A 12,242-nucleotide genomic window follows, 5' to 3' on the forward strand; every position below is an offset into this window, starting at 1 on the left:
TGCCATAGTTTTTCTGCAGTGTGAATAGATATAAACCTCACATTTTGTAAATAATGATTATCTGATTCTCCCTAAAGCATATTTATTTCAGTTCTTGCTCACCATTAGGAAGAAATAGGTTCCTGGTAGAACTTGAGACTTATTTTCACTAATACATCGCCACAGAACTCTTAAAGAATTATAGTGTAGAACGATAGTTGAGTTGCACGGCCTTCAAATAATATATAAAATTCCCATTAATCCCTCTACACAAGAAGTATTGCTTTATCCCAATCTGTCTGGGAGAACATTTGAACACTACTATCTATCTCAGGAAAGAAAACACTATTAAAATTCCTGTTCAAACAGGATGAAAAATCTCACTAAAACTTATATATTTATTTAAAAATCAAATTAGAGTAACCTATCATTTTATCCAGTTAAGTTCGTTTGCATTTTTTTTTACTATTACAGATGTTTTTTTTATAACTTTTTTCTCTTTTTAATTTTATTTTTATATTCCCCATATAATTGCAACCCTCTTATTTTGACCCCAATCTCTCCTTTCCCCCCCACCCCATAGTGTGTCTTTGGTTCATAGTTGTTTGTTGATTTTGATTTTTTCTTTCTTTTTTTTAATTTAAATTTTATTTTTATATTCCCCATACAATTACAACCCCCTTATTTTTACTCCAAGCCCTCCTTTCCCCGCCCCCCACCCCCATAGAGTATCTCTTGTTCATAGTTATTTGTTGATTTTGATTTTCACTTTCTTATAGTTATTCTTTTTCCTGGTCCCTTATTTAAGTTTTCTAGATTCCTGCTATGAGTGAGACCATCTGGTATTTTTCTTTTTCTTTCTGGCTTATTTCGCTGAGCATGATCCCGTCCAGCTCTATCCATGTTGCTGCATAGTTTGCATTTTTTTGTACTGCAATATTTATTGACAATTTCTAATAACATGGATACTGCCACAGATTTAAAAATAGTAGATTATGTACAGGTGGTAGCTGTTATGCTTCTATCACAGAGCAATCAGAAAATTACACAGCCAGTGAATTGGCTAGGGGATGCTTTATTCAATAGAATTTAATGAGATGTGCAATCTCAATTCTGACCCCTCATGAAAGGATTTAATGGGTTTTTCAAATTTACATCTATTCAAATAGATGGTGTTGCTCATCATCCCAAGGACTTGACTTATTTTCAACTTTGGTAATGAATTTGATTTGTCCTGAAACCTGTGAAAATTTCTTCTGATTCTATTCAGGTAGAAAGGCATTTGAATGAGCTAAGGGACCCATGAAATGAATCTAGTTCACTAAGCATTTAAAAGAGGCCCAAACATCCTAGCAGGCTTCTCTCTAAAGAGAGCTGACAATATGGCTAAAGACCATGGATTGCTCTATGATCCCAAAGAAAAGAGAAACATCAGAAGGTGAAAAAAGTTTTAAGTGTCACCTGATTGTTTGACATTTCAACAGCAAATCACTGAAGAGATCAATGTTCAATAATTTCATGGTCAAATTCAGCAGTAAAAATGAATCTGAATAATTACAAGCAAAATTCCCTGTTATTAAAGGGGAAAACATTATTTCCTTAAACAGCCAGACTATGTCTTCAGATGAATCATATTAACTGAACAATTATTTAACTTTTCAATTTGCTGTGACTGCATGAATAAGGCCTCTGGGACCTATATACAAGAACATTTATCTCAGAGGAAAAACTAATTGTGCCTTAGCCTTGCATTGACAAATCACATTGTAGCATTTCATTGTTTCTAATTTAAAATTGTTGCTTACTAACAAGTGATGAAAGTTTTGCAAATAACAATGCAGGCCAGCTCCAGAAAAGGAGAAAAAAAAGAAAATCCAGGATGATAAGCAATTCAGCAGACACTTGTAGTCTTTCACACAATTGAATTCTCTCTGCTCTTGACTTGCTTTCCAGGAAACCAACACCTGCATTTTCCTGCTCTTTCTAGTGACTTTCTTTTCTCCAGGGCTCAAACTTGAACCTCTTCTTATATCTATACACTCTCTCTCTCATTAACTCACTGGTACCCTGATTTTAAATACTATCTACATGCTGATAATTCCCACATTTTAACTTCTAGTCTTGACATCTCCCCCAAAGATTACTGTAAGCAACTGTCTACCTGCCAGCTGTATAGACCAAAAGTTATCTTTACTCATTGCCCACATGGTAAGTCTTACAGATTTACTAATTTACTGCTAATTTGGTGATAAATATTTCATTTTCACTGCCCTAGTCCCAAGCACAAACCTTTTTTAATCTCTTTTTTTTTCCAGCTTTGTCAAAATAGAATTGACATGTAACTTTGTGTTTGTTTAAGGTATAAAACATGATGATCTGATACACATATATAGTGTGAAATTATTACTACAATAAGGTTAGTTCACACATCCATCACCTCACATAATTTCAATTTCTTTTTTGTGTGATAAAAATGTTAAGACCAACTCCCCTAGCAATTTTCAAGTATGTCATACAGTTCTATTAAGTGTAGTCACCATGCTCGATATTAGATTTTCAAAACATATTTACCATATAAGTAGAAGCTTTGATCAGCAGGTCCCATTTTACCACACCTACCCCAGCTCCTGCAACCACCATTCTCCTCTGTGTTTCTATGCCTTCTACTTGGTTTAGAGCCAACATATAAGTGATAGCACACATTTGTCTTTCTCTGTCTGACGTCTCTGCTAACCATTTTTAAATGCAATTTTATTTCACTTAGTATAATGCCCTCAAGGTCCATTCATATTGTCATGAATGGCAACCCTATCTTCTTTTTTATGACTTTATAATATACTGATATACATATATCATAATTTATTTATCCAAAGATGAACATGTAGAATGTTTCCATGTCTTGGCTATTGTAAACAATGCTTCAATGAACAAGAAGATGCAGATATTTCTTTGAGATCACGATTTCCTTTCCTCTGGCAAATCTTCTTAAAAACCAGCTAGGAGGGGCTGGAATGGAACAGAGTGCCAATCAGGATTTCAAGGAGTGTATCTGGGAGTGTCTCCTGTTAGGGTCCTAGACCCTCCGGACTGCTGGCAGAAGCCAAGTATAGAGTTCTTTCAGGATCTCTGCACCCACATATTTCTTGATTTTAATACACTCCTCTCTTAATTCTTGCCCTTGCTTTGAGAATTTTTTTCCTCCTTCTCAGTTTATTATCTCCATGGAAGTCAAAGTGATCTTTTTAAAAACTAATCAAAACTCAGTTCAAAACCTCCCAGTGACTTTCCACTGCAATAAGAGGAAAATACAGGTCTTTTTATCACTGGCCCCTGACTCACTTGCCACTCTCTTTTTTTTTCACTCTCTTCTTCTCTCTGTGTTCTCTGAACCACATGGACCATGCTTCATCTTTCTCAAGGGTTTTCAAAATTTTTATTTATTAACTTATTTTTAAATTGATATTTGATTGCTATGTACTATATTAGATTTAGGTATACACATAATGATTTAATATGTATATATATATCGAAATGTCAGTCTTTGCACCTGATATAGATCAGATCTTTTTATGGTTTTGTTCCTTCATTTCATTCAGGCCTTTGTGTAAACATAATCTCCTTATGAAGACCTTCTTGATCACTCACTAAAACATTCTCCAAAACTATTCTTTACCAACCAGTCTCTACCCCTTAATTGTACTTCATTTTTTTTTCAGAATTTATCACTGCCTGATATTATTCAATGCATAATTTTTATTTGTATGCTTGTCTATTATCTATTATTTTTACTCTAGGATAGTGAGTTGTATGTGGTCAGGGACTTTGGATGGACATTGTCTAAAGAGTATCACATGATAAATATTTGTTGAATGAATAAATGAATTATACCACACATGAGGATGCATCTCCTAAGGAGTTCAAAACATTGAAGAGGATGACTATCAAAAAAAAAAAAAAAAAGAAATATTACAACAGGGCCTCCCCGGTGGTGCAGCAGTTGAGCGCTGGGTTGCAAAGCTGCCCGCAGCCTCTGCAGCGCTGGTTCCATTCCCGGCCACTGGGCAAGGGTCCCACATGGCGCGCAGACCTCTCCTGCCGCCCGCTGCTCCCCTCAGCAGTGTATTTTGTCAGTCTGTCTGTTCTGCTCCCTGCTCTGGCTCTGGTGAATTCTCTCACCCTCCTGCACTTCTGACTGTACCCAGTGCTTGTATAAATAAATAAATAAATATTTTTTTAAAAAAATAAATAAATAAATACTACAACAGAGTGTACTAAATATCCACAAGAGAACACTGGCAATATACAGAAGGAAAAACAAAAACGCAAAGAAGGGAAGATTAACCAGAGGCTAAGCTTAGTCCTGAAGGCTAGCAAGGCAGAAGGAAGTGGAAGGCAAAAGGTGAACAGGAGGGGCCTCCCCTGGTGGCGCAGCGGTTGAGCGCTGGGCTGAGAGGCTGCCCGCAGCCTCTGCAGAGTCAATTCATTCCCCCGCCACCAGCGAGGGTCCCACAAAATAAAAAAAAAAAAAAAAAAAAAAAAAAGTGAACAGGAGGCCTTGATGACACAAGGAGACTTGTATATAAGAAAGTGGGCCAAATGGGCTGTTCTTCTAGAATTTGCGGCCTTCACTGCTGGAATGCCAAATAAAAGAGAAGAATGGTAATAACATGGGGCTAAAGATGAAAACACTATTCAAAATAGGGGAAAAGGTTTGGTATGCTATGCTGAAGAAGTTGAAGAAGATGGTTGTAGTGTTCCCTGGTCACCTTGAAACATTCATAAATCATAATGCTCAGCAAAGGAAATTTTTAATCAATTTGACTACCAGGTTAACTTAGGATTTCCAACTTTTTGAACATCTTCTTGCTAAATATGTCTAAGTTGTATTAGTAACATCCCTTTATTTAAAAGTAGAGTAAAGGGCCTCCCCAGTGTCGCAGGTGGTTGAACGCTGCACTATGAAGCTGTCTGCAGCCTCTGCAGTGTGGGTTTGATCCCGACAGACCAGCAAGATACCCACATGGCGCAGCAGACCTCTCTTGTCTTGCCCACTGCTCCCCAAGCAGTGTATTTCAGTCCATCTGCCTGTTCTGTTTCCCCACTCTGTCTCTGGTGAATCCTCTCACCCTCCCGCACATCTGGCCTGTACCCAGTTCTTGTATAAATAAATAAATAAATCTAAAAAAAAATAGTAGAGTAAACCTAATAGAACTTAATCTCTAGTATACAGTTTAACATTTTTTTAAGTATCCATTTTGGTTTTTTTTTTTTCCTTTTTTCATGTTGGGTTTTTATTATTTACTTCTGTAACTGGTGAAAATACTTGAGATCAATCCTTCTACACAAGTTTCTTTAAAATTCTATAAAACTGTTTGCAGCATGGTACAATTATTTTGTAATGCTCTTTCAGAAAACATGTCTGTTTAAAAACAAAATTTGTGAGGGAGAGTGAAATCATACTTGTGATGTACCTTGCTCCTCAGAGCAACTAAATTGAAAAAAAAAAAATGCCCTGTAGCATTATTGTTTCAGATCTATAAGTAAGCAAGAATATATCTTCTGCCTTCCAGTATAGATGTGAGGTTATTTCCTTTCTAAAAGGAGCTGATACTATTTTCCCCAAACAACAGCAGAGAATTTGTATCCACTTTCCCTGTGTTTAATGCTTAAGATGATCTTCAACCATAGCCTTGAAGGCTACACAAAAATGATTCCTGGACTAGTCAAAGATCATCTGCTGTTTTTAAAAGACATAACGACTCACAGATATGAGAAAGACAGTGTGGAGGGGGGTCAGCATATTTCTTTCTACTCACCCTGCTTCTTTCATATTCCTTCCTCGAGGCAGCAAATAGCTGAGCATTAGATATGGCGATTCCACAGAATGGAAGATACATCTGCATAACCTGGAGGGCAACAAAACATTAAGAATATTAAAACATCACTGAACTAAACACATTACACATTTCCTGCATATGCCTGAATGTAATGTTTCCTTTTCAATCATAGAGATTAAATAAGCAGTTGTTTATCTGAATGTCTTAATTTCAAAAGGGATATTTTTCAGGGTTAACTCTAAGAGAATCTAATCAAGCTGTAGCTAGAAAAAAAATCACATGTATGGAGACACAAAGCAACAAACTATGAGGGCTATGATACTGGAATTGTGTCTAAATCACCCTTGTATTTCTCCTTTGATCACTGAAAAATGAATGAGCTATGATATATGTAAAATTTAGGCAAGTGTCCACACTCGCATGTTGAGGTAGGCAGGATATGTCCATTTATTTGTAGATATGTATCTGTAGCAAAGATTTTGGCTTGCCCTAGAACTGGCCAGCTCTCAGATTAAAGTATGTCTGTTGAGATAGGCCTTGTAGTTTATCTAAGAGTTGAAATTGTGTCCAGTGCTCTATTGACCTGACTGGACAGGAATGCCCGTTGGTGGGATGATTCTCCCAGAGCCTGTCTGAGCAAAACCTGGGAGCCTTTGAGCAAACACTCCACCTATGGGAAGAAACAGCCAGGGGTGATGGGTCTGAAGTCAACAAAGTCATCCCATGACAGGCGGTCTCAGTCTAAATTTTCATTGTATCCTTATTCATATTTATCTCCAGAATCTCTACCCCAGGACAACAGAATTCCCAAAGTGAAAATTTAAAGAATGATTCCCTAAACTCTTCATAACAAAGGACACTGTGACAAGTGACATTGCTTTGTACTTCTCTAAACCAAAAAATAAGAACATTTTAAAAATTATATCATTTTTAGTTGAGATAATGTTGGTTTACAACACTGCGTATGATTTAGGGGTATAGTTTCATGCCTCCCCAGATGTTCTTTACCACATCACACCCCTCACCAAAGCACCCATATAATCCACCACAGTCCATTGAGCCCTTCTCCCCTTTGCTTTCTACTCCTGCTCCCCCACCTGACCTTCTGGTGACCTCAATTTTGCAGTCAGACTTTTACACTTTGTTTTGGTTCAGTTTTGTCTGTTGTTTTGTTTGTTTGTTTTTTTATTGTCCATATATGAATGAAATCATTGGTAGTTGTCTTTATTCTGATTTATTTCTCTTAGTACAATCCCTGAAGGGACAAAAGGGCATGTTTTATATCAGTCTCTCTGTCTCTGTCTGTCTGTCTATCTCTCTCTCTCTCTCTCTCTCACACACACACACACACACACACGCACACACACACATACATGTCCTATGAGGAGGTACAGAATAATGGCAAACAGAAGGGCAAGAGCAGAAGCAGGAGCAGACTTGCTCAGGAGAGTGGGTGAGACATCCCTGGGGCACCCAGAACACAATTATTCAAGTGGGACATGATTTTGCCCAGGACTTGAGATCCACAAACAATGAGGAATAATTTACATTCACTGCAATTTCTTTCCTATTAAAAAATCTTACTTTGGTTTCCTGGATATGCTCAACTCTGGCCTTGGCTCCCGAAAAGTTTTTCAGAATACTGTAAAAGCGAATGCTGTTACCCCATTTTTAAAGGACAGAATAAAACAGTGGGGTTGGTATTAAGTGGAGGTTCAAAATCAGTGAGTTGATTTTTACAGATCTTTCCAGGATAAATTCCTTCACTGAATTTTATTCAAAGTAAACTAGTATTTAATGAAGGTCCGCTATGTGTCAGATACTGTCAGGTCAGTTCTTCATTTTAGTTGCACATCAACTCCTCATGGAGGAAATTTATGTTCATTTTAGAGATCAGGAAACTCAGTAGCAGGTAGCTCAAACTCATACAGGAACTCAGTTCATCTAATTCTACAAAAGATATTCATTCCTTACAACACTTTTTCAAGAAATAGATGTTGTTTCTGTCACCTTTTCTGTCCCCTTCCTTAGTATTTCCCCTCATGCCTTAGGAGACTGGCTGATAAGTCAGCACGATGCTGTTGACAAAAACCTTCCCAATATTCTGCCGGAAATTTCTGCCATGAGCCAGAACGGAACCACTTTCAATTTCACCTACAAGGATGGAAAGCACTTTCCTTGCAGTTTTCAGTTCTTCTCTGCCCAGAGATAATGATTATGATGGTGGTGGAGGGCAGGAGAAGATCCTGGTTACTTAATTTAACTCATCACCCCTTCCTCCCTGCCTCCCTTCATCCCTCCCTCCTTTCACCTTTACAGGTCAAGTTGAAGATGATTTATAAGTCAAGCAAATAGGAAGAAGAGAATGACCAAATTACCATGCAAAATGTTTCCAAATACATCACAGATTTCCTTCAATTTATTTGGAAAACCAATATTTATTGAGCTCCAAGCAATGTGTCTAATTTAAAAGAATCTGAATTTTAAATCAGATTACTAATGTCCCTTATATGACTGTTATGTATAAAAGCCACCACATCACTTAAAATCTCTGAACCTAGTTCCTTAAGTCTTTCTGGTCCTTTTATGACCTAATATTTGGTGATAGAAATATTTTATTTTCTAGAGAAAACAAAGAACTCAATAACCATATTTACATTCTCTTTGTGAACTATTTTGTTCATGATAGCAGCTGATATTGACAAAGTCCTTGGCTATGATGTGTCTTATACATTCTCTCATCATTTGATCCTCACAACTCCATGGTTATACCAATCTTTCCATCTTTCAGATGAAAAAGACTGAGGTTTTATGAATTTATCCAAAGTTGTTAGGAAATAATTCTTCATGGGTCTCTCACATTTCTGCACATATGGCAATAAAAGCCACCACTTCTATCTTTCAAGGATGTTTGTCTAATGAATAGCCTTGGAAGACAGTGTCTTCTTCTGGAGCAAAGAACAGAATTATTTGCTGTCCAGTACAATTAAAATATCTCCCTCTGGGATATAGGTGAGGCAAGTTTCTTGCACATTATAAAAGATTTGGGTGTGTAACATTTGGGGCTCTGCTCCTGTAACATGATGCCCTGTGCACTCGGTGTATGATGCTAGTACTCAACATTGTTAGCACAAGTCAAAAGTACCCATTCACATATCATTAGGATTGTTGTTTTTTCCATTTGTCCTTAGGGGTGTGTGGGTGTGTGTATATATACACACATACATACACATACACACACATAGTCACATATTCTGTGTATATGAAATCCACAAAATAGTTACCTATTTGTAACTGTAAGGTAAGAGACCCAGCAACAATTACTAAAATCTGTGTAAGTTTCTTTACTTGCTTTTTTAAAAGTCAATTGCTATTGACTTTTTCTCATTCCATTGATTCTCCCCCAATACTACAACACATTTCCTTTATTTTTGTGATAAATGTAGAAAATTTATGTGCATGCTTAATTAAACCTGAATTTAACATTTCTAGCCTCCTTCCAAATATGACAAGATACTTGGAATACACATCTCTCAACACTACTTTCCTGGTATATATGTGTTTTTTTCCTACTTCTATTTTGTTACTGAAAATTTGACATTTTATTCTGATTAGCTAATGATTTATTTAGATTTAACCACATGTTTATCAATGTTATCCTCTTCATTTTTTCCTGCATCTCCTTCCTGCCTTTCTTCTGGGATAATTTTTTTTTCTTTCGGAAGACAATCCCTTAGAATTCCTTTAGCATTGGTGCTAAATGCTTTGCCTTTGTTCTGTACAAAATGTCTTTATTTCATGACTCTTAAAAAATAATTTAGTTGGATATACAATTCCAGGTTGACAGCTATTTTCCCTTAATAATTAGAAGGTACTGGTCCCCTATCATGTGTAGTTAATGCTGCTAAAAAGTTAGCTAGCTAGTTAGCTAGCTAGCTGCAGGTTTGTTTCTGGTTTCTTTCAGAACCTCTTTATGCTTTTGGTGGCCAATTTGTAATTTTCCAGCCTCAATCAAAGACTTAAAATTGAGTCATATAGAACTCTAACATATATTGACCACATCTGTGAAAAGAGACAATATTTTACCTTTAAGATATGTTGCATACTGAGAGAGGATGTTATTTACAAAGGGAAGGATTGACCCGTTGACCTGTATCTTTTGTTCTCATGATTCAACACTGGGTGTCAGACTTAATTCCCCTATTGCTACTTATATTACAACATGATCCACACAGTTTTCAAATAAATGTGCAGGAAAAACAGATGAATATATTTTAGAGGTGGGGAGTAAGAAATTGTACTATGGAAGTATTAGATAAGGAGAAACAAAACATTCTTATATCCTTTTTTAGTCCCAGTGCAACAGATGTCCTACAAAAAGAGAAAAAAGATCTTCTCTTTCTGAAGGTCCCCTTCCTCTAAGATAGCATATTAATCTGGCCAGCTAGTTTCTGAATGCCAAAAGGTCTAAAAAGCTTAATGACTAAGAAGCTAATGAGTCTGTACACCCTTGTGCAACACTTTTCAGCTTGAGAGCACTTTGTGAACACTGGCTAATTAATCTTTACAACATCCCACTCAGAAAGGGAGTTAAACTGAAAATCATTAAGCAGTGTGAAAAAGTCACTTTAGCCCTAGAAACTCATGAAAAGTATCACTAATAAGCATAAAATTTGAGCATTGGGACCTTCCATCAATGTCCTAAAGAAAGACAGTAAGTACTAAGTCTTTTCAAACTTATAAACCACAGAGAAAAGCTATTAAAGCCCCATGGTCTGCTCTGGTCCAATTATAAATCATTAAAGAATCTGGATATCCACACTGGAGAGTCCCAGCGAGGGGCCTAGGGCCATCTCCTTTATGGACCTCACTCCTGAAGGCATAACAGCTTGAAGAGCCACATCACTGTCAGCCAAATTAATGGGTGAGAGAGCACTTTCCTACCCTTATATTCTGAAGTCCCTTCTGCTCTCAAGCATTTAACTATATGGCAAAGTTTCACTGATTTGGGCCCCAATGATGTGAGGCTGGGAGTGTTTCCAGACAGTTATAATTCAAATGCAAAATAAACTCTTCAAGTAATTTGGAAAATAAGGTATCGCAATATGGAAGAGATAATAGGTGAGGTTTTAAGTTCAAGAATCTTAATCATAAATTAATCTATTCAGCAATCAAAAAAGATAAACTCATGCCATTCACAGCAACATGGATGGAGCTAGAAGGAATCATGCTCAGTGAAATGAATCAGAAGGAAAAAGAAAAATATCGGGGCCTCCCAGGGGGCGCTGCGGTTGAGCGCTGGGTTGTGAAGCTGCCCACAGCCTCTGCAGCGCCGGTTCAATCCCCGGCTGCTCCCCGGCCACCGGAGGAGGGTCCCACATGGTGCGCAGACCTCTCCTGCCGCCCGCTGCTCCCCTCAGCAGTGTACTTCGGTCCTTCTGCCTGCTCTGCTCCCCGCTCTGGCTCTGGTGAATTCTCTCACCCTCCCGCGCTTCTGACTGTACCCAGTGCTTCCATAAATAAATAAATAAATCTTAAAAAAAAAAGATAAATATCGGATGGTTTCACTGATAGGAAGAATAAGGGGAACCAAATAAGACATCAGGATAAAAAAATAATAATACAAAACATAACAAAACAAAAAACAAACAGACAATGACAAACCAGAGACATCCGGCAAGGGAGCAGGAGGGAGAGGGATCAGAGGGAGAGAGGGGGGCTGTGGTGAGGTGATGGTGCATGGGTGAATTGGTGGAGGAAATTCTATGGGGAACACACCTAAGAGGGGAAAAAAAAGCAAACATTGTTTAAAAATGAACAATGATGTAAAATATATAGAAATAAATTAATTAAAAAAAATAATCTTCCCAGCTCACACCAAAGGCAAAACATGCCTTTTCTATGAGTACTGTGTCTCTTCCAAGAAAATAATTTCCCAAAACGCAGACATAAATTATCAACTTTGTTAAAAAAATTTTACAAGGATTAGATGATCCAATTATATATTATTTGAAATTGTCCCTTTAAGAATTAACACAAAAGAGAATGGGAGATTTCACTCAAAAACATACGGGAGAGCAAGATGGCAAATAAAGGAGAAATTCTTCTAGGCAGAGAGAGATACAGGTGTTTTGTTCTGGCCCTGGGTAGTAAAGCTGGGACCCTAGGAAACTAGAAGGAGTGTTCGTCCACTCTTCTCATCCACCCCCTGAAGTGAGTATTAGCTAATACTTGGCCAACAGGTCCAGCTTATCCAAGGGTAGACAGACTAAGTTCAATTTCTTTCAAGTTGTTTTGTAGCATCCATACCTACTCTCTCTTATTTTTAGGCGTCCTCGCCTGCTAACTGCTTGATCATGCAGGTACTAGTCATATCTAATAACTTTCTATGTGGCTCCATTCCCAACCCCCAACACCACCTCTCAT

General features: G+C 37.4%; 1 protein-coding gene across 1 annotated transcript in view; it reads right to left on the bottom strand.

The window, feature by feature from the left end:
- PDE11A (phosphodiesterase 11A) overlaps positions 1–12,242 on the bottom strand; it is a 327,412-nt gene that overhangs the window by 224,445 nt on the left and 90,725 nt on the right. The window contains exon 3 of the mRNA XM_037523614.2: positions 5,796–5,885. Coding sequence (XP_037379511.1) covers positions 5,796–5,885 — 90 coding nt within the window. The remainder of the gene's footprint in view (positions 1–5,795; positions 5,886–12,242) is intronic.

This window comes from Talpa occidentalis, unplaced genomic scaffold (assembly GCF_014898055.3).
Source record: "Talpa occidentalis isolate TD23 unplaced genomic scaffold, MPIMG_talOcc4v2.1 talOcc4.3, whole genome shotgun sequence".
Lineage (NCBI taxonomy): Eukaryota > Metazoa > Chordata > Mammalia > Eulipotyphla > Talpidae > Talpa > Talpa occidentalis.